This window comes from Oncorhynchus kisutch, unplaced genomic scaffold (assembly GCF_002021735.2).
Source record: "Oncorhynchus kisutch isolate 150728-3 unplaced genomic scaffold, Okis_V2 scaffold606, whole genome shotgun sequence".
NCBI classification, from domain to species: Eukaryota; Metazoa; Chordata; class Actinopteri; order Salmoniformes; family Salmonidae; genus Oncorhynchus; species Oncorhynchus kisutch.
In genome coordinates, this window is record NW_022262551.1 from 47,061 (window position 1) to 67,677 (window position 20,617).

Below are 20,617 nucleotides of genomic sequence, written 5' to 3' on the forward strand. Positions count from 1 at the left end.
GTCTCTCTCTTAAACACACGGAGCAGAAACCGATCTACTCAACTGCGTCTGATCGGTGATGCCAGACAGAGTTAACTCTTTCTCTGCCAAACACAGTGAAGACAGGACTTTACACTTCGTCATATTAGCATGTGTCCCTATTGGCACCTTATTCCATATATAGTGCACTACTTTAGACCACGGCTTATAGGCCTTTGGCCAAAGGTAGTGCACTAGAAAGGGAATAGGGTGCCATTTGGGGTTGCACACTATTCCCTCTGAGACTCTAGTAGGTCAGTCGGTGTAATGGGTGATTGATGATCTCCAGTAGCTGCTGTTTTGTGTTTCAGAAATAAAAGACACAGAGACAGAAGCAGAAAACAGAGTATCTGTGAAAATATGATTTTATTTCCTAGCGGTCCACAGATCACATGACCATCCAAACCACACCACTATGGGTCAGAACAGGAAGTACACACGTTATAGACAGGAAGTCAGCCAAAGACCATGAGACAGAGACTGATGACTGTTTTACCCTGAATGGACAATAAAGTTTTAGAATCTGAACTCGCTGCGTGGAAATTATGTCTGCGTTCCAGGCTGACTACATTACAGACGCCTGCCAGACTCTAACCACTCTAGGGTGGATCTGGTACATTGTCATCGCCCAGGCCTGAATGGACTCTAAATAAATACTCTCTGAATCTAAAGTAATCCCTTTAACTACATATTAAACCAACACGACGGACACGTTTTAACAACTGATAGGTTAAATATTCTAAACACCTGTCTGTAGACAAACGTTTAGGATTTAATTTAATAAAGAATGTTATTATCATGTTAATCAATCCATTTTTACTTGGCTTGGAATTTGGACATTTCCAAATAGGCACATGGTTCAGGATGAGATCCATTCTAGAACTGGTTCTGATGAACAATCAAAGATAAACTATAGCAACAACGTAGCAACAGGTTTATTCAGGAGAATCAACCAGAAGAGAGCTTTGTTCCAGGCTTCTATCAGAGGCCAAACACAGTATAAAGTGCTTCCCTATAATAACCCTGTTCCCTATAGTCACCCTGTTCCCTATAGTCACCCTGTTCCCTATAGTCACCCTGTTCCCTATAATAACCCTGTTCCCTATATATAACCCTGTTCCCTATAGTCACCCTGTTCCCTATAGTAACCCTGTTCCCTATAGTCACCCTGTTCCCTATAATAACCCTGTTCCCTATATATAACCCTGTTCCCTATAGTCACCCTGTTCCCTATAATAACCCTGTTCCCTATATATAACCCTGTTCCCTATAGTCACCCTGTTCCCTATAGTAACCCTGTTCCCTATAGTCACCCTGTTCCCTATAGTCACCCTGTTCCCTATAGTAACCCTGTTCCCTATAGTCACCCTGTTCCCTATAGTAACCCTGTTCCCTATAGTCACCCTGTTCCCTATAATAACCCTGTTCCCTATAGTCACCCTGTTCCCTATAGTAACCCTGTTCCCTATAGTAACCCTGTCCCCTATAATAACCCTGTTCCCTATAGTAACCCTGTTCCCTATAGTAACCCTGTTCCCTATAGTAACCCTGTTCCCTATAGTAACCCTGTTCCCTATAATAACCCTGTTCCCTATAGTAACCCTGTTCCCTATAGTAACCCTGTTCCCTAGAGTTCCCTATAATAACCCTGTTCCCTATAGTAACCCTGTTCCCTATAGTCACCCTGTTCCCTATAGTAACCCTGTTCCCTATAATAACCCTGTTCCCTATAGTAACCCTGTTCCCTATAGTAACCCTGTTCCCTATAGTAACCCTGTTCCCTATAGTAACCCTGTTCCCTATAGTAACCCTGTTCCCTATAATAACCCTGTTCCCTATAGTAACCCTGTTCCCTATAGTAACCCTGTTCCCTAGAGTTCCCTATAATAACCCTGTTCCCTATAGTAACCCTGTTCCCTATAGTCACCCTGTTCCCTATAGTAACCCTGTTCCCTATAATAACCCTGTTCCCTATAGTAACCCTGTTCCCTATAGTAACCCTGTTCCCTATAGTAACCCTGTTCCCTATAGTAACCCTGTTCCCTATAGTAACCCTGTTCCCTAGAGTTCCCTATAATAACCCTGTTCCCTATAGTAACCCTGTTCCCTATAGTTCCCTATAGTAACCCTGTTCCCTATAATAACCCTGTTCCCTGTAGTCACCCTGTTCCCTATAATAACCCTGTTCCCTATAGTAACCCTGTTCCCTATAGTAACCCTGTTCCCTATAGTAACCCTGTTCCCTATAGTAACCCTGTTCCCTATAGTCACCCTGTTCCCTATAGTCACCCTGTTCCCTATAGAGCACCCTGTTCCCTATAGAGCACCCTGTTCCCTATAGTCACCCTGTTCCCTATAGTCACCCTGTTCCCTATAGAGCACCCTGTTCCCTATAGTCACCCTGTTCCCTATAGAGCACCCTGTTCCCTATAGTCACCCTGTTCCCTATAGTCACCCTGTTCCCTATAATAACCCTGTTCCCTATAGGCACCCTGTTCCCTATAGTCACCCTGTTCCCTATAGAGCACCCTGTTCCCTATAGAGCACCCTGTTCCCTATAGTCACCCTGTTCCCTATAGTCACCCTGTTCCCTATAGAGCACCCTGTTCCCTATAGAGCACCCTGTTCCCTATAGTCACCCTGTTCCCTATAGTCACCCTGTTCCCTATAGTCACCCTGTTCCCTATAGAGCAATAGGGCCCTGGAATACACCCATAGTAATGTTCTCTTAATACACAACGCCGTTTCTCCTTGTTTGTTCAAAAGTTTTGAAAATACATTAAAATTTGTTAACAAATTATCAAATCAACTTCTCAACATAAGATCTGTCTCAAATAGAGAGACTACAGCAAAACGATATGAAAATCAACCAAGTGAAGCTCGTGATTGTAATGGACCTTTATCAATTACAGATCAATACATCAATCAATATATTAGTATAATCAGTAGCCAGATGTTGATGGTGGAGGCAGACTACAGCAGGGGAAATTATGAATAAATACAACCAGCTGGTCACTGTGGACTGGCTTCATGGTAACTGCTGATATGGGTTGGGATTAGGAGTCAAGGGGTTAAAAATCACACTTGTAGGTTAGAGGTCAAGGGTTAGAGATCAGGGGTTAGAGATCAGGGATTAGAGGTCAGGGGTTAGAGGTCGGGGTTTAGAGGTCAGGGATTAGGTTTCAAGGGGTTAAAAATCACGCTTGTAGGTTAGAGGTCAGGGGTTAGAGGTCAGGGGTTAGAGATCAGGGGTTAGAGGTCAGGGGTTAGAGGTCAGGGGTTAGAGGTCAGGGGTTAGAGGTCAGGGGTTAGGTTTCAAGGGGTTAAAAATCAGGTTTGTAGGTTAGAGGACAGGGGTTAGAGGTCAGGGGTTAGAGGTCAGGGATTAGGTGTCAGGGGGTTATAAATCAGGCTTGTAGTTTAGAGGACAGGGGTTAGAGGTCAGGGGTTAGAGGCCAGGGGTTAAAAATCATGGTTGTAGGTTAGAGGTTAGGGGTTAAATGTCACTTCTCCAGTCTCTTGGCCACATCCAGGTAAGCCATCTCTATCTCGTTGTCGGCAGCGCAGGTGTTGGTGAACTCGTCTCGTGTGTAGGCATTCTTCAGATAGCGCCACACCCCACCCAGCTCAGACGGAATCTCATAGTTACGATACTTCTTAGCAACCACCTGGTAACAAAACACAGAGAGAACACACCTCACACTCAGGTAATAGAACGTCTGTGAGCCTGTGTCTGTGTGTGTGTGTGTGTGTGTGTGTGTCTGCCTGTGTGTGTGTGTGTGTACCTTGACTATATGTAGTTTGGGCAGTAGGTTGCAGTCAGCCAGGGTGAGGTCATCTCCATCCAGGAAGCGTCTGGTGGACCCCCTCTCCTCCTCCATGCTGTCTGCATCGATCTCCTCTGGGAGGGGACCAGCCAGGTAGTCATCTAACTTCTTCAGTGCCTTCAGCAGACCCTTCTCCAGGACTAGAAGGGAGGGGGAGAGAGAGATTTTAGTCCATTGTCATATAAAGAGAAATCAGGAAAAGGGAGCACATCTCCATCATATCCACCAGGTGGCAGTACAGGACAGTACAGTCATCTCCATCATCTCCACCAGGTGGCAGTACAGGACAGTACAGTCATATCCACCAGGTGGCAGTACAGGACAGTACAGTCATCTCCATCATATCCACCAGGTGGCAGTACGGGACAGTACAGTCATCTCCATCATATCCACCAGGTGGCAGTACAGGACAGTACAGTCATCTCCATCATATCCACCAGGTGGCAGTACAGGACAGTACAGTCATCTCCATCATATCCACCAGGTGGCAGTACAGGACAGTACAGTCATCTCCATCATATCCACCAAGTGGCAGTACAGGACAGTACAGTCATCTCCATCATATCCACCAGGTGGCAGTACAGGACAGTACAGTCATCTCCATCATATTCACCAGGTGGCAGTACAGGACAGTACACAGCCACAGCAGGCCAAAGCCAGGTTCCTTCTGTGCAGCAGATTGATTCTGCTACCATTTAGTGGCAGCTAACAGTTGGACATGTCTGATATTGCTTCTGATATTCACACTAGTTTAAAAAGTAAATCTCAATGAGACTAAACCTGCAAAATGTAAGTATGAGACACAATAATAACGTATAGCAACCTACGGCCCTTCCACAAAGTTCAATGATATAGTGACAGAGGTTTTTTTATTTCACCTTTATTTAACCAGGTAGGCTAGTTGAGAACACCTTTATTTAACCAGGTAGGCTAGTTGAGAACACCTTTATTTAACCAGGTAGGCTAGTTGAGAACACCTTTATTTAACCAGGTAGGCTAGTTGAGAACACCTTTATTTAACCAGGTAGGCTTGTTGAGAACACCTTTATTTAACCAGGTAGGCCAGTTGAGAACACCTTTATTTAACCAGGTAGGCTAGTTGAGAACACCTTTATTTAACCAGGTAGGCTAGTTGAGAACACCTTTATTTAACCAGGTAGGCTAGTTGAGAACAGCTTTATTTAACCAGGTAGGCTAGTTGAGAACACCTTTATTTAACCAGGTAGGCTTGTTGAGAACACCTTTATTTAACCAGGTAGGCCAGTTGAGAACACCTTTATTTAACCAGGTAGGCTAGTTGAGAACACCTTTATTTAACCAGGTAGGCTAGTTGAGAACACCTTTATTTAACCAGGTAGGCTAGTTGAGAACACCTTTATTTAACCAGGTAGGCTAGTTGAGAACACCTTTATTTAACCAGGTAGGCTAGTTGAGAACACCTTTATTTAACCAGGTAGGCTAGTTGAGAACACCTTTATTTAACCAGGTAGGCTAGTTGAGAACACCTTTATTTAACCAGGTAGGCTAGTTGAGAACACCTTTATTTAACCAGGTAGGCTAGTTGAGAACACCTTTATTTAACCAGGTAGGCTAGTTGAGAACACCTTTATATAACCAGGTAGGCTAGTTGAGAACACCTTTATTTAACCAGGTAGGCTAGTTGAGAACACCTTTATTTAACCAGGTAGGCTAGTTGAGAACACCTTTATTTAACCAGGTAGGCTAGTTGAGAACACCTTTATTTAACCAGGTAGACTAGTTGAGAACACCTTTATTTAACCAGGTAGGCTAGTTGAGAACACCTTTATTTAACCAGGTAGGCTAGTTGAGAACACCTTTATTTAACCAGGTAGGCTAGTTGAGAACACCTTTATTTAACCAGGTAGGCTAGTTGAGAACACCTTTATTTAACCAGGTAGGCTAGTTGAGAACACCTTTATTTAACCAGGTAGGCTAGTTGAGAACACCTTTATTTAACCAGGTAGGCTAGTTGAGAACACCTTTATTTAACCAGGTAGGCTAGTTGAGAACACCTTTATTTAACCAGGTAGGCTAGTTGAGAACACCTTTATTTAACCAGGTAGGCTAGTTGAGAACACCTTTATATAACCAGGTAGGCTAGTTGAGAACACCTTTATTTAACCAGGTAGGCTAGTTGAGAACACCTTTATTTAACCAGGTAGGCTAGTTGAGAACACCTTTATTTAACCAGGTAGGCTAGTTGAGAACACCTTTATTTAACCAGGTAGGCTAGTTGAGAACACCTTTATTTAACCAGGTAGGCTAGTTGAGAACACCTTTATTTAACCAGGTAGGCTAGTTGAGAACACCTTTATTTAACCAGGTAGGCTAGTTGAGAACACCTTTATTTAACCAGGTAGGCTAGTTGAGAACACCTTTATTTAACCAGGTAGGCTAGTTGAGAACACCTTTATTTAACCAGGTAGGCTAGTTGAGAACACCTTTATTTAACCAGGTAGGCTAGTTGAGAACACCTTTATTTAACCAGGTAGGCTAGTTGAGAACACCTTTATTTAACCAGGTAGGCTAGTTGAGAACAAGTTCTCATTTGCAACTGCGACCTGGCCAAGATAAAGCATAGCAGTGTGAACAGACAACACAGAGTTACACATGGAGTAAACAATTAACAAGTCAATAACACAGTAGAAAAAAAAGGGGCAGTCTATATACATTGTGTGCAAAAGGCATGAGGAGGTAGGCGAGTAATTACAATTTTGCAGATTAACACTGGAGTGATAAATGATCAGATGGTCATGTACAGGTAGAGATATTGGTGTGCAAAAGAGCAGAAAAGTAAATAAATAAAAACAGTATGGGGATGAGGTAGGTGAAAATGGGTGGGCTATTTACCAATAGACTATGTACAGCTGCAGCGATTGGTTAGCTGCTCACATAGCTGATGTTTGAAGTTGGTGCAGAGGGATAGAGGTTAGGCCATAGGAATCAGAATACTAGAATGGACATGAACCTTCTTATGATGGGATAAAGGTCAGCCATGATGGTCAGGGAGTTGGTCAACCATGGTTTGCCAGTGCTGTGATAAGATAGTGTAAAATAATTAATTTGAAGAATGTATCTGTACTGTGTGTTTGTTAGCTAGCTAGCTAGACAGTTTTAGACTTCCTCACTACTTGTTATTTGTGAGAAGTTGATATGTTGAAAGCACGGAGCTATCTGTTTAAACTACAGCTCAGACACCCATGCATACTCCACAAGACATGTTCTAGGGGTTAGGGTTAAGGGTAGGGGTCAGGGGTTAGGCTATGTGTCCTACCTCCATTAGCTTGGTGTTCTAAGTGTTAGGGTTAAGGGTAGGGGTCAAGGGTTAGACTATGTGTCCTACCTCCATTAGCTTCAGGCTTGGTGTTCTTGATGTACGCTGAGAACTTGGCAAAGATGTTGTTTCCAGCTGTGTTGGACTCTCTCTGCTTGGCTGCCAACTTAGGGTACCTGCAAGAGGAAGACACAGAGATACAGTCAGATACAGGAATATAGATACAGTCAGATACAGAGATACAGTCAGATACAGGAATACTGAGATAATAAGACACAGTCAGACACAGAGACAGTGGAAAACATCTGGGTCACAGTATCATCTATTGAGCTGTATTCAGTGTATATAATCGAGCGAGCTGGATCAGGACTTGCACGGACACTACTTTGGGTGATGGCATATGAAGCCGAACGGTACAGAGGATTTCTGTGTGATACACATTATGGTTGGAGAGCTGCCTGTGTACAAGTTGACAGTGTTATCTGTAGAGAGGACGTACTCCTAGGAAGATGTGTGACGTTGTGGTGTTGTATTCATACAGTGTGTTACTGTATCCTTACTTGGGTGGAGCCAGTACATCCTCCAGGAACTCTTCTATCTTGTTGATGTCTGTCTTCACCTCTCCATTAAATGTCAGGAAGGGAGGATGGGTCCCTGGGGCTAGGTTATGGAGGTCAGCAGGCTTCCTATTGGACAACAGATAGATAGAGTTACTTCTAATTGGAGCAGAGAGGGTAAGGGTTTCTTCCTATTAAAGCAGAGAGAGACAGGGTTACTTCCTATTAAAGCAGAGAGAGACAGGGTTACTTCCTATTAAAGCAGGGAGAGACAGGGTTACTTCCTATTAAAGCAGAGAGAGACAGGGTTACTTCCTTTTAAAGCAGAGAGAGACAGGGTTACTTCCTTTTAAAGCAGAGAGAGACAGGGTTACTTCCTTTTAAAGCAGAGAGAGACAGGGTTACTTCCTATTCAAGCAGAGAGAGACAGGGTTACTTCCCATTAAAGCACAGAGAGACAGGGTTACTTCCTATTAAAGCAGAGAGAGACAGGGTTACTTCCTTTTAAAGCAGAGAGAGACAGGGTTACTTCCTATTAAAGCAGAGAGAGACAGGGTTACTTCCTATTAAACAGAGAGACAGGGTTTCTTCCTATTCAAGCAGAGAGAGACAGGGTTGCTTCCTTTTAAAGCAGAGAGAGACAGGGTTACTTCCTATTAAAGCAGAGAGAGACAGGGTTACTTCCTATTAAACAGAGAGAGACAGGGTTACTTCCCATTAAAGCAGAGAGAGACAGGGTTACTTCCTATTAAAGCAGAGAGGGGCCGGGTTACTTCCCATTAAAGCAGAGAGAGACAGGGTTACTTCCTATTAAAGCAGAGAGAGACAGGGTTACTTCCTATTAAACAGAGAGAGACAGGGTTACTTCCCATTAAAGCAGAGAGAGACAGGGTTACTTCCTATTAAAGCAGAGAGGGACAGGGTTACTTCCCATTAAAGCAGAGAGAGACAGGGTTACTTCCTATTAAAGCAGAGAGAGACAGGGTTACTTCCTATTAAAGCAGAGAGAGACAGGGTTATTTCCTATTAAAGCAGAGAGAGACAGGGTTTCTTCCTATTAAAGCAGAGAGAGACATGGTTTATTCCTATTAAAGCAGAGAGACAGAGTTACTTCCTATTAAAGCAGAGAGAGACAGGGTTTCTTCCTATTAAAGCAGAGAGAGACAGGGTTACTTCCCATTAAAGCAGAGAGAGACAGGGTTACTTCCTATTAAAGCAGAGAGGGACAGGGTTACTTCCTATTAAAGCAGAGAGACAGGGTTACTTCCTATTAAAGCAGAGAGAGTAGAGTTACTTCCTATTAAAGCAGAGAGAGACAGGGTTACTTCCTATTAAAGTAGAGAGACAGGGTTACTTCCTATTAAAGCAGAGAGAGACAGGGTTTCTTCCTGTTAAAGCAGAGAGAGACATGGTTTATTCCTATTAAAGCAGAGAGACAGAGTTACTTCCTATTAAAGCAGAGAGAGACAGGGTTACTTCCTATTAAAGCAGAGAGAGACAGGGTTTCTTCCTATTAAAGCAGAGAGAGACAGGGTTACTTCCCATTAAAGCAGAGAGAGACAGGGTTACTTCCTATTAAAGCAGAGAGGGACAGGGTTACTTCCTATTAAAGCAGAGAGACAGGGTTACTTCCTATTAAAGCAGAGAGAGTAGAGTTACTTCCTATTAAAGCAGAGAGAGACAGGGTTACTTCCTATTAAAGCAGAGAGACAGGGTTACTTCTTATTAAAGCAGAGAGAGACAGGGTTTCTTCCTATTAAAGCAGAGAGAGACAGGGTTACTTCCGATTAAACAGAGAGACGGGGTTATTTCCTATTAAAGCAGAGAGACAGGGTTACTTCCTATTAAAGCAGAGAGAGACAGGGTTACTTCCTATTAAAGCAGAGAGACAGGGTTACTTCCTATTAAAGCAGAGAGAGACAGGGTTATTTCCTATTAAAGCAGAGAGAGACAGGGTTATTTCCTATTAAAGCAGAGAGAGACAGGGTTTCTTCCTATTAAAGCAGAGAGAGACAGGGTTTATTCCTATTAAAGCAGAGAGACAGAGTTACTTCCTATTAAAGCAGAGAGAGACAGGGTTTCTTCCTATTAAAGCAGAGAGAGACAGGGTTACTTCCTATTAAAGCAGAGAGAGACAGGGTTACTTCCTATTAAAGCATAGAGACAGGGTTACTTCCTATTAAAGCAGAGAGAGACAGGGTTACTTCCTATTAAAGCAGAGAGAGACAGGGTTACTTCCTATTAAAGCAGAGAGAGACAGGTGAGTGTTTGTAAACTTCTAACATCATCAAGAGTCTAAATGGAAAATCCCAACTTGTGACATAAATCTGAGCTGATGTAGCATGACCTCTACTACTGAGTCACCTGGTTGTCATGTCTGACCATTTCCTCAGTGGATCAGACACCTGGGAGTGTTACCAAGGTGATACTGACCCTTTCCTCAGTGGATCAGACACCTGGGAGTGTTACCAAGGTGATACTGTCCCTTTCCTCAGTGGATCAGACACCTGGGAGTGTTACCAAGGTGATACTGTCCCTTTCCTCAGTGGATCAGACACCTGTGAGTGTTACCAAGGTGATACTGTCCCTTTCCTCTGTGGTGTGTCCTCTGTCCCTTTCCTCAGTGGTGTGTCCTCTGTGGTGTGTCCTCTGTCCCTGTCCTCTGTGGTGTGTCCTCTGTCCCTGTCCTCTGTGGTGTGTCCTCTGTCCCACATACCTCTTTAGCCCCTGTCCCTTAACCCCTAACCCCTGGCATACCTCTTTAGCCCCTGTCCCTTAACCCCTAACCCCTGGCATACCTCTTTAGGCCCTGTCCCTTAACCACTAACCCCAAGGCGTACCTCTTTAGCCCCTGTCCCTTAACCCCTAATCCCTGGCATACCTCTTTAGCCCCTGTCCCTTAACCCCTGGCACACCTCTTTAGCCCCTGTCCCTTAACCCCTAACCCCGAGGCGTACCTCTTTAGCCCCTGTCCCTTAACCCCTAACCCAAAGGCATACCTCTTTAGCCCCTGTCCCTTAACCCCTAACCCCAAGGCGTACCTCTTTAGCCCCTGTCCCTTAACCCCTAATCCCTGGCATACCTCTTTAGCCCCTGTCCCTTAACCCCTGGCACACCTCTTTAGCCCCTGTCCCTTAACCCCTAACCCCGAGGCGTACCTCTTTAGCCCCTGTCGCTTAACCCCTAACCCCTGGCATACCTCTTTAGCCCCTGTCCCCTGGCGTACCTCTTTAGCCCCTGTCCCTTAACCCCTAACCCCTGGCATACCTCTTTAGCCCCTGTCCCTTAACCCCTAACCCCTGGCATACCTCTTTAGCCCCTGTCCCTTAACCCCTGGCATACCTCTTTAGCCCTTGTCCCTTAACCCCAAGACATACCTCTTTAGCCCCTGTCCCTTAACCCCTAACCCTTGGCGTACCTCTTGAGGTCGACGGTGGTGACATTGAAGACCACTCCCTTTAGCCACAGGATCATGAAGAGACGCTGGGAGAACGGACAGTTCCCGATACTCTCTCCATCGCTACCCGCCTAGAGAGAGAGAGCATTATCATTAGCAGCTGACTCGTACATTTCCTCAGTGAAAACAATGTACTGAGCAAATGTCAAATAGGCTTTTTTACCAAATTACCGTACGACAGACCACGTATTCACCCAGCACACCCTAATTGACAAACAAACCAAAACAAGGGAAATTTGCCTCGAAGGTCTGCTATATAAATTGATGGAAAGTGTTGTTGGGGGAAAACGTATGACATTATAAAATCCATGTACGCAAACAACCAGTGTGTGGTTAAAATTGGCAAATAATACACACATTTCTTTCCACAGGGCCGTGGGGTGAGACAGGGATGCAGCTTAAGCCCCACCCTCTTCAACATATATTTTAACAAATTGGCGCGGGCACTAGAACAGTCTGCAGCACCCGGCCTCACCCTACTAGAATCTGAAGTCAAATGTCTACTGTTTGCTGATGATCTGGTGTTTCTGTCCCGAACCAATGAGGGCCTACAGCAGCACCTAGATCTTCTGCACAGATTCTGTCAGACCTGGGCACTGACAGTAAATCTAATTAAGACCAAAATAATGGTGTTCCAAAAAAGGTCCAGTCGCCAGGACCACAAATACAAATTCCATCTAGACACTGATGCCCCAGAGCACACAAAAAACTATACATACCTTGGCATAAACATCAGGGCCATAGGTAACTTCCACAAAGCTGTGAACAATCTGAGAGACAAGGCAAGAAGGGCCTTCTTTGTCATCAAAAGGAACATCAAATCAACATACCAATTAGGATCTGGCTAAAAATACTTGAATCAGTTATAGATCCCATTGCCCTTCATGGTTGTGAGGTCTGGGGCCCGTTCACCAACCAAGAATTCACTAAATGGGACAAACACCAAATTGAGTCTCTGCATATAGAATTCTGCCAAAATATTTTCTGTATACAACATAAAACACCAAATAATGCAGAGCAGAATTAGGCCGATACCCACTAATGATCAAAATCCAGAATAGAGACATTCAATACTACAACCACCTAAAAGGAAGTGATTCCCAAACCTTCCATAACAAAGCCATCACCTACAAAGAGATGAACCTGGAGAAGAGTCCCCTAAGCAATCTGGTCCTGGGGCTCTGTTCACAAACACAAACACACCCTACAGAGCCTCAGGACAGCAGCACAATTAGACCCAACCAAATGAAGAGAAAACAAAAAGGTAATTACTTGACACATTGGAAAGAATTTACCAAAAACTAAACTAGAAAGCTATTTGTCCCTAAACAGAGAGTACATAGTGCCAGAATACCCGACCACTGTGACTGACCCAAACTTAAGGAAAGCTTTGACTATGTACAGACTTAGTGAGCATAGATGTGCTATTGAAAAAGGCTGCCGTAGGCAGACCTGGCTCTCAAGAGAAGACAGGCTATGTGCTCACTGCCCACAAAATGAGGTGGAAACTGAGCTGCACTTCCTAACATCCTGCCAAATGTATGACCATATTAGAGACACATATTTCCCTCAGATTACGCAGACCCACAAAGAATTCAAAAACAAATACAATTTTGATTAAGTCCCATATCTACTGGGTGAAATACCACAGTGTTCCATCACAGCAGCAAGGTTTGTGACCTGTTGAAAAGAAAAGGTCAACTAGTGAAAAAAAAACACCATTGTAAATACAACCCATATTTATGCTTATTTATTTTCCCTTTTGTACTTTAACTATTTGCACATCATTACAACACTGTATATAGACATAATATGACATTTGAAATATCTTTATTCTCCCGAGCGGCGCAGAGGTCTAAGGCACTGCATCTCAGTGCTATAAGCGTCATTACAGACCCTGGGTCGATATCAGGCTGTATCACAACCGGCTGTGATTGGGAGTCCCATAGGGAGGTGCATAATTGGCCCAGCGTCGCCCAGGCTTAGCCGGGGCAGGCCGTCATTGTAAATAATAATTTGTTCTTAACTGACTTGCCTAGTTAAATAAAACACTTTTGTGAGTGTAATGTTTACTCTTCATTTTGTTTGTTTATTTAAATTGGATTTATTATTACTTTCACTTGCTTTGGCAATGTAAACATATGTTTCCCATGCCAATAAAGCCCTTAAATTGAAATGGAAATGAATTGAGAGAGAGAGAGATAGGGGGTGAAGGGGGGAGAGAGAGAAAGAGGGGAAGGGAGAGAGAGAGATAGGGGAGAGAGCAAAAAGGAGGGGGGAGCGAGAGAGAACAGGGGAGAGAGAGAAGGGGGGGAGAGAGAGAAGGGGGGGAGAGAAGGAGGGGGAGAGAGAGAAGGGGGGAGAGATCAGGTATCTAACTCTATGTGTGTGTGTGTGTGTGTGTGTGTGTGTGTGTGTGTAGTTTCCATAGCGGTGGAAACTAACCCAGTCACCTGACACCATGGACTGGACTGAATTATGAATACTGATTCCATTACCTGCTTCATCGACGACAGAGATACCTTTACATAGCAATGGGCTGGGTATGGAGCTAGGGGTCCACAGGGCTGGGTATGGAGCTAGGGGTCTACAGGGCTGGGTATGGAGCTAGGGGTCTACAGGGCTGGGTATGGAGCTAGGGGTCTACAGGGCTGGGTGTGGAGCTAGGATCTACAGGGCTGGGTATGGAGCTAGGGGTCCACAGGGCTGGGTATGGAGCTAGGAGTCTACAGGGCTGGGTATGGAGCTAGGGGTCCACAGGGCTGGGTATGGAGCTAGGGGTCTACAGGGCTGGGTATGGAGCTAGGATCTACAGGGCTGGGTATGGAGCTAGGGGTCCACAGGGCTGGGTATGGAGCTAGGAGTCTACAGGCCTGGGTATGGAGCTAGGGGTCCACAGGGCTGGGTATGGAGCTAGGGGTCTACAGGGCTGGGTATGGAGCTAGGGGTCTACAGGGCTGGGTGTGGAGCTAGGATCTACAGGGCTGGGTATGGAGCTAGGGGTCCACAGGGCTGGGTATGGAGCTAGGAGTCTACAGGGCTGGGTATGGAGCTAGGGGTCCACAGGGCTGGGTATGGAGCTAGGGGTCTACAGGGCTGGGTATGGAGCTAGGGGTCTACAGGGCTGGGTATGGAGCTAGGATCCACAGGGCTGGGTGTGGATCCTAGCTCCATGACACTTGTGGGTATTGTAGAGCAGTGACAGTTGTGAGGGTCTGGGTATGGAAGGGAGAGAGAGAGATAGGGGAGAGAGCGAAAAGGAGGGGGGAGCGAGAGAGAACAGGGGAGAGAGAGAGAGAGGAGGGGGGAGAGAGAGAAGGAGGGGGAGAGAGAGAAGGGGGGAGAGATCAGGTATCTCACTCTATGTGTGTGTGTGCGTGTGTGTGTGTGTGTAGTTTCCATAGCGGTGGAAACTTCACCACCGCTAACTAGCTAGCCATTTCACATCGGTTACACATGATCCACATATATATATACCATGGTGAAAATTATGCCATATCATGGTAATATTTAATGGCAGTACCATCATACTTCAAGGCTAAACCATGGTACATTTCTATGATTGAGACTATACCATGGTATAAGTGAAAGTACCATATTAGTACCATAGTATAAGTGAAGTACCATATTAGTACCATGGTATGAATGAAAGTACCATATTAGTACCATGGTATGAATGAAAGTACCATATTAGTACCATGGTATGAATGAAAGTACCATATTAGTACCATGGTATGAATGAAAGTACCATAGTAGTACCATGGTATAAGTGAAAGTACCATATTAGTACCATGGTATGAATGAAAGTACCATATTAGTACCATGGTATAAGTGAAAGTACCAAATTAGTACCATGGTATGAATGAAAGTACCATATTAGTACCATGGTATAAGTTAAATGTACCAAATTAGTACCATGGTATGAATGAAAGTACCATATTAGTACCATGGTATGAATTAAAGTACCGTATTAGTACCATGGTATGAATGAAAGTACCATATTAGTACCATGGTATGAATGAAAGTACCATATTAGTACCATGGTATGAATGAAAGTACCATATTAGTACCATGGTATGAATGAAAGTACCATGGTAGAACCACGGTTAATTGCTGTAAGGGTAGCTAGTATAGTATGGGGTGAGGCTAGCTAGCCTGTGTAATATGGGGTGTGGAGGTCAGGCTAGCTAGCATGTGTAATATGAGGTGTGGAGGTCAGGCTAGCTAGCGTGTGTAATATGGGGTGTGGAGGTCTGGCTAGCTAGCGTGTGTAATATGGGGTGTGGAGGTCAGGCTAGCTAGCATGTGTAATATGGGGTGTGGAGGTCTGGCTAGCTAGCGTGTGTAATATGGGGTGTGGAGGTCAGGCTAGCTAGCATGTGTAATATGGGGTGTGGAGGTCAGGCTAGCTAGCATGTGTAATATGGGTGTGGAGGTCAGGCTAGCTAGCGTGTGTAATATGGGGCAGGGAGGTCAGGATACCTAGTGTAGTATGATGGACCACTGTATCTGATGAGCCACTGTCTCTCTGTACCATGCTGACTAGACTGTATGCCAATGTCCCCCCCTGTAGTGAAGCTTCGGTCTGTGTGTGTGTGTGTGTGTGTGTGTGTGTGTGTGTGTGTGTGTGTGTGTGTGTGTGTGTGTGTGTGTGTGTGTGTGTGTGTGTGTGTGTGTGTGTGTGTGTGTGCGCGCGCGTGCGTGTGTGCGTGCGTGTGTGCGTGTGTGTGTTTGTGTGTGCGCGTGCGTGCGTGTGTTGAAGCTTCTACAAGTGTATTGTTGTTGCTGAGCTGAGTTCTATGGGTTCTGTGGTAACACAATACACTGCTGATCATAATAGATAGTCAACATCTAGAACACTGAGGACAATAGAACACGCTATAGAGGGACAGCAGGGCAGAGGACTGACCCTAATACACTGACCTGTACTATGCAAACACTTAATTTGCTCACTGCGTCAATTTTTTAACATTTAGTGTACTTGAGGTTTAAAAGGCTTCCATAGTTTGTAATTTCCACTTTTAAATTTCAGACTTTATTTTTCTTTTACTAAAAATGTATCCACCGCTACAAATGTATAATCCAAATGAATTATTCACGTTTCCTGTTGCTGCAGGATTATTTTCCTGCTGTAGGAGACTAGCTCAGATTAAGATCCTACATCTGTAGGGCGTTCCTTGACTAAACTGACCAATACAAAAGCAGGATCAAGGAGTTAGGAGCTAACTTGTCTAAATATTCAGAAAAACTTTTTTTTTAAATCAACCAAAAACACAAATGAAAAGTGAGCCTTCTTATGAACCAGAAAAGGAGTTTTGAGTTATTGATCCTATTCTGTATATGGAACAAAAATATAAACGCAACACGCAACAATTTCAAAGATTTTACTGAGTTACAGTTCATATGAGGAAATCAGTCCATTGAAAGTTATTCATTAGACCCTAATCTATGGGTTTAACTGGGGATACAGATGGATATACAGTGTACTTGGAAAGTATTCAGACCCCTTGACATTTTCTACATTTTGTTACATTACAGCCTTGATTTTTCCCCCCTCCTCATCCATGAGAATGAAAAGCAAAAACAGGTTTTTAGACATTTTTGCAAATGTATTTCAATAAAAAAACAAGAAATACCTTATTAGTTTCTATGAGACTCGGAATGGAGCTCAGGTGCATCCTGTTTCCATTGATGTTTCTACAGCTTGATTTTCTACAACTTGATTGGAGTCCACCTGTGGTATATTCAATTGATTGAACATGATTTGGAAAGGCACACACCTGTCTATATAAGGTCCCACAGTTGAGAGTGAATGTCAGACCAAAAACCAAGCCAAGGAATTGTCTGTAGAGCAGAGACAGGATTGTGTTGAGGCACAGATCTGGGGAAGGGTACCAAAACATTTCTGCAGCATTGAAGGTCCCCAAGAACACAGTGGTCTCTATCATTCTTAAATGGAAGAAGTTTAGAACCACTAAGACTCTTCCTAGAGCTGGCCGAACGGCCAAACTGAGCAAACGTGGGAAAAGAGCCTTGGTCAGGGAGGTGACAAAGAACCAGACGGTCACTCTGACAGAGCTCCAGAGTTCCTCTGTGGAGAAGGGAGAACCTTCCAGAAGGACAACCATCCCTGCAGCACTCAACCAATCAGGCCTTATGGTAGAGTGGCCAGACGGAAGCCACTCATCAGTGAAGGGCACATGACAACCCTCTTGGAGTTTGCCAAAAGGCACCTAAAGGACTCAGACTTCATCTCCGGTCTGATGAAACCAAGATTGAACTCTTTGTGTGTCACGTGTCACGCCTGGAGGAAACCTGGCACTATCCCTACTGTCAAGCATGATGGTGGCAGCATAATGCCGTGGGGATGTTTTTCAGCGGCAGGGACTGGGAGACTAGTCAGGATCGAGGGAAAGATGAAGTGGAGCAAAGTACAGAGATCCTTGATGAAAACCTGCTCCAGAGCGCTCAGGACCTCAGACTGGGGCGAAGGTTCACCTTCCAACAGAACAACAACTCTAAGCACACAGCCAAGACAATGCAGGAGGCTCTGAATGTCCTTTAGTGGCCCATCCAGAGCCCAGACTTGAACCCGATCGAACATCTCTGGCGGGACCTGAAGATAGCTGTGCAGCGACTCTCTTCATCCAACCTGACAGGGCTTGAAAGGATATGCCGAGAAGAATGGGAGAAACTCCCCAAATGTAGGTGTGCCAAGCTTGTAGCATCATATCCAAGAAGACTGGAGGCTGTAATCACTGCCAAAGGTGCTTCAACAAAATACTGAGTAAAGGGTCTGAATACTTATGGAAATGTGATATTTACTTTGTCATTATGGGGTATTGTGATGTCATTATGGGGTATTGTGATGTCATTATGGGGTATTGTGATGTCATTATGGGGTATTGTGTAGATATATATATGGGGGGGGGGAACATTTAATCAATTTTTTAAATAAGGCTGTAACGTAACAAAATGTGGAAAAAGTCAAGGGGTCTGAGTACTTTCTGAATGCACTGTATGTTGGCCACAAACACCTTTAATAACAATTGACCTCACAATGGGTCTCAGAAGCATTTTGCTACACTCCAAATAAAATGTGATAGCCATGTGTATGTGACCAATAACATTTGATTTGATCAAGGTATTTCTGTGCATTCAAATTGCAATCAATAAAATGCTATTGTGTTCACTGTCTGTAGTTTATGCCTGCCAATACCATAATCCCACCGCCACCATGGGGCACTCAGTTCACAACATTGACATCAACAAACTGCTCGTCTACATGACGCCATACATGTGGTCTACAGTTGTGAGGCCAGTTGGACAAATTCTCTAAAATGGCATTGGATGCGGTTTACGGTAGAGAAATTAATGTTCTCTGGCAACAACTCTGGTGGATGGTCCTGCAGTCAGCATGCCAAATGCACACTCCCTCAACTTGAGACTGTGGCATTGTGTTGTGTGACAAAACTGTATATTTTAGATTGGCCTTTTATTGTCCTCAGAACAAGGTGCACCTGTGTAATGATCATGCTGTATAATCAGCTTCTGTTTATGCCACACCTGTCATTTGGATGGATTATATTGACAAAGGATCAAATGCTCACTAACAGGGATGTAAACAAATTTAAGATAAATTATATTTTTGTGCGTATGGAACATTTCTGGGAACTTTTATTTCAGCTCATGGTTTTGTTGTTCAGTATAGACAGAAAGACTGACCTGAGGAAGGCTGAAGACAGACTGACCTGAGGAAGGACTGACCAGATGAAGGGCTGACGACAGACTGACCTGAGGAAGGACTGACCTGAGGAAGGGCTGACAACAGACTGACCTGAGGAAGGACTGACAACAGACTGACCTGAGGAAGGACTGACAACAGACTGACCTGAGGAAGGACTGACCTGAGGAAGGACTGACAACAGACTGACCTGAGGAAGGACTGACCAGATGAAGGGCTGACAACAGACTTACCTGAGGAAGGACTGACGACAGACTGACCTGAGGAAGGGCTGACCTGAGGAGGGACTGACCTGAGGAAGGGCTGACCTGAGGAAGGACTGACCAGAGGAAGGGCTGACCTGAGGAAGGACTGACCAGAGGAAGGACTGACCAGATGAAGGGCTGACAACAGACTGACCTGAGGAAGGACTGACGACAGACTGACCTGAGGAAGGACTGACGACAGACTGACCTGAGGAAGGACTGACAACAGACTGACCTGAGGAAGGACTGACAACAGACTGACCTGAGGAAGGACTGACAACAGACTGACCTGAGGAAGGACTGACAACAGACTGACCTGAGGAAGGACTGACAACAGACTGACCAGAGGAAGGACTGACCAGATGAAGGGCTGACAACAGACTGACCTGAGGAAGGACTGACGACAGACTGACCTGAGGAAGGGCTGACCTGAGGAAGGACTGACCTGAGGAAGGACTGACCTGAGGAAGGGCTGACCTGAGGAAGGACTGACCTGAGGAAGGGCTGACCTGAGGAAGGACTGACCTGAGGAAGGGCTGACCTGAGGAAGGACTGACCTAACAGACTGACCTGAGGAAGGGCTGACCTGAGGAAGGGCTGACCTGAGGAAGGACTGACCTGAGGAAGGACTGACCAGATGAAGAGCTGACCTGAGGAAGGACTGACCTGAGGAAGGACTGACCTAATGGACTGACCTGAGGGGCTGACAAGACTGACCTAACAGACTGACCCGAGGAGGGGCTGACGACGGACTGACCTGAGGATGGACTGACCTAACGGACTGACCTGAGGAAGGGCTGACGACAGACTGACCTGAGGAAGGACTGACAACAGACTGACCCGAGGAAGGACTGACAACAGACTGACCTGAGGAAGGACTGACGACAGACTGACCTGAGGAAGGACTGACAACAGACTGACCTGAGGAAGGACTGACAACAGACTGACCTGAGGAAGGACTGACAACAGACTGACCTGAGGAAGGACTGACAACAGACTGACCTGAGGAAGGACTGGCAACAGACTGACCTGAGGAAGGACTGACCTGAGGAAGGACTGACCAGAGGAAGGACTGATTAGATGAAGGGCTGACAACAGACTGACCTGAGGAAGGACTGACGACAGTCTGACCTGAGGAAGGGCTGACCTGAGGAAGGACTGACCTGAGGAAGAACTGACCTGAGGAAGGGCTGACCTGAGGAAGGGCTGACCTGAGGAAGGACTGACCTGAGGAAGGGCTGACCTGAGGAAGGACTGACCTGAGGAAGGACTGACCTGAGGAAGGGCTGACCTGAGGAAGGACTGACCTAACAGACTGACCTGAGGAAGGGCTGACCTGAGGAAGGACTGACCTGAGGAAGGACTGACCAGAGGAAGGACTGACCTAACAGACTGACCTGAGGAAGGACTGACCTGAGGAAGGGCTGACCTGAGGAAGGACTGACCTGAGGAAGGGCTGACCTGAGGAAGGACT

At 45.2% G+C, this 20,617-nt stretch overlaps 1 protein-coding gene across 2 annotated transcripts in view; it reads right to left on the reverse strand.

Annotated features, from left to right (window-relative positions):
- Positions 1-2,901: 2,901 nt before the first annotated feature.
- LOC109885220 (chloride intracellular channel protein 5) overlaps positions 2,902-20,617 on the reverse strand; it is a 55,360-nt gene continuing 37,644 nt past the window's right edge. For both annotated transcript variants that reach the window (XM_031815767.1, XM_031815768.1), the window contains exons 2-6: positions 11,116-11,225; positions 7,701-7,826; positions 7,210-7,316; positions 3,804-3,985; positions 2,902-3,686 (exon numbers count right to left, since the gene is read on the reverse strand). In XM_031815767.1, the coding sequence (XP_031671627.1) occupies positions 3,522-3,686; positions 3,804-3,985; positions 7,210-7,316; positions 7,701-7,826; positions 11,116-11,225 (690 nt within the window). In that variant the 3' untranslated portion in view covers positions 2,902-3,521. The remainder of the gene's footprint in view (positions 3,687-3,803; positions 3,986-7,209; positions 7,317-7,700; positions 7,827-11,115; positions 11,226-20,617) is intronic.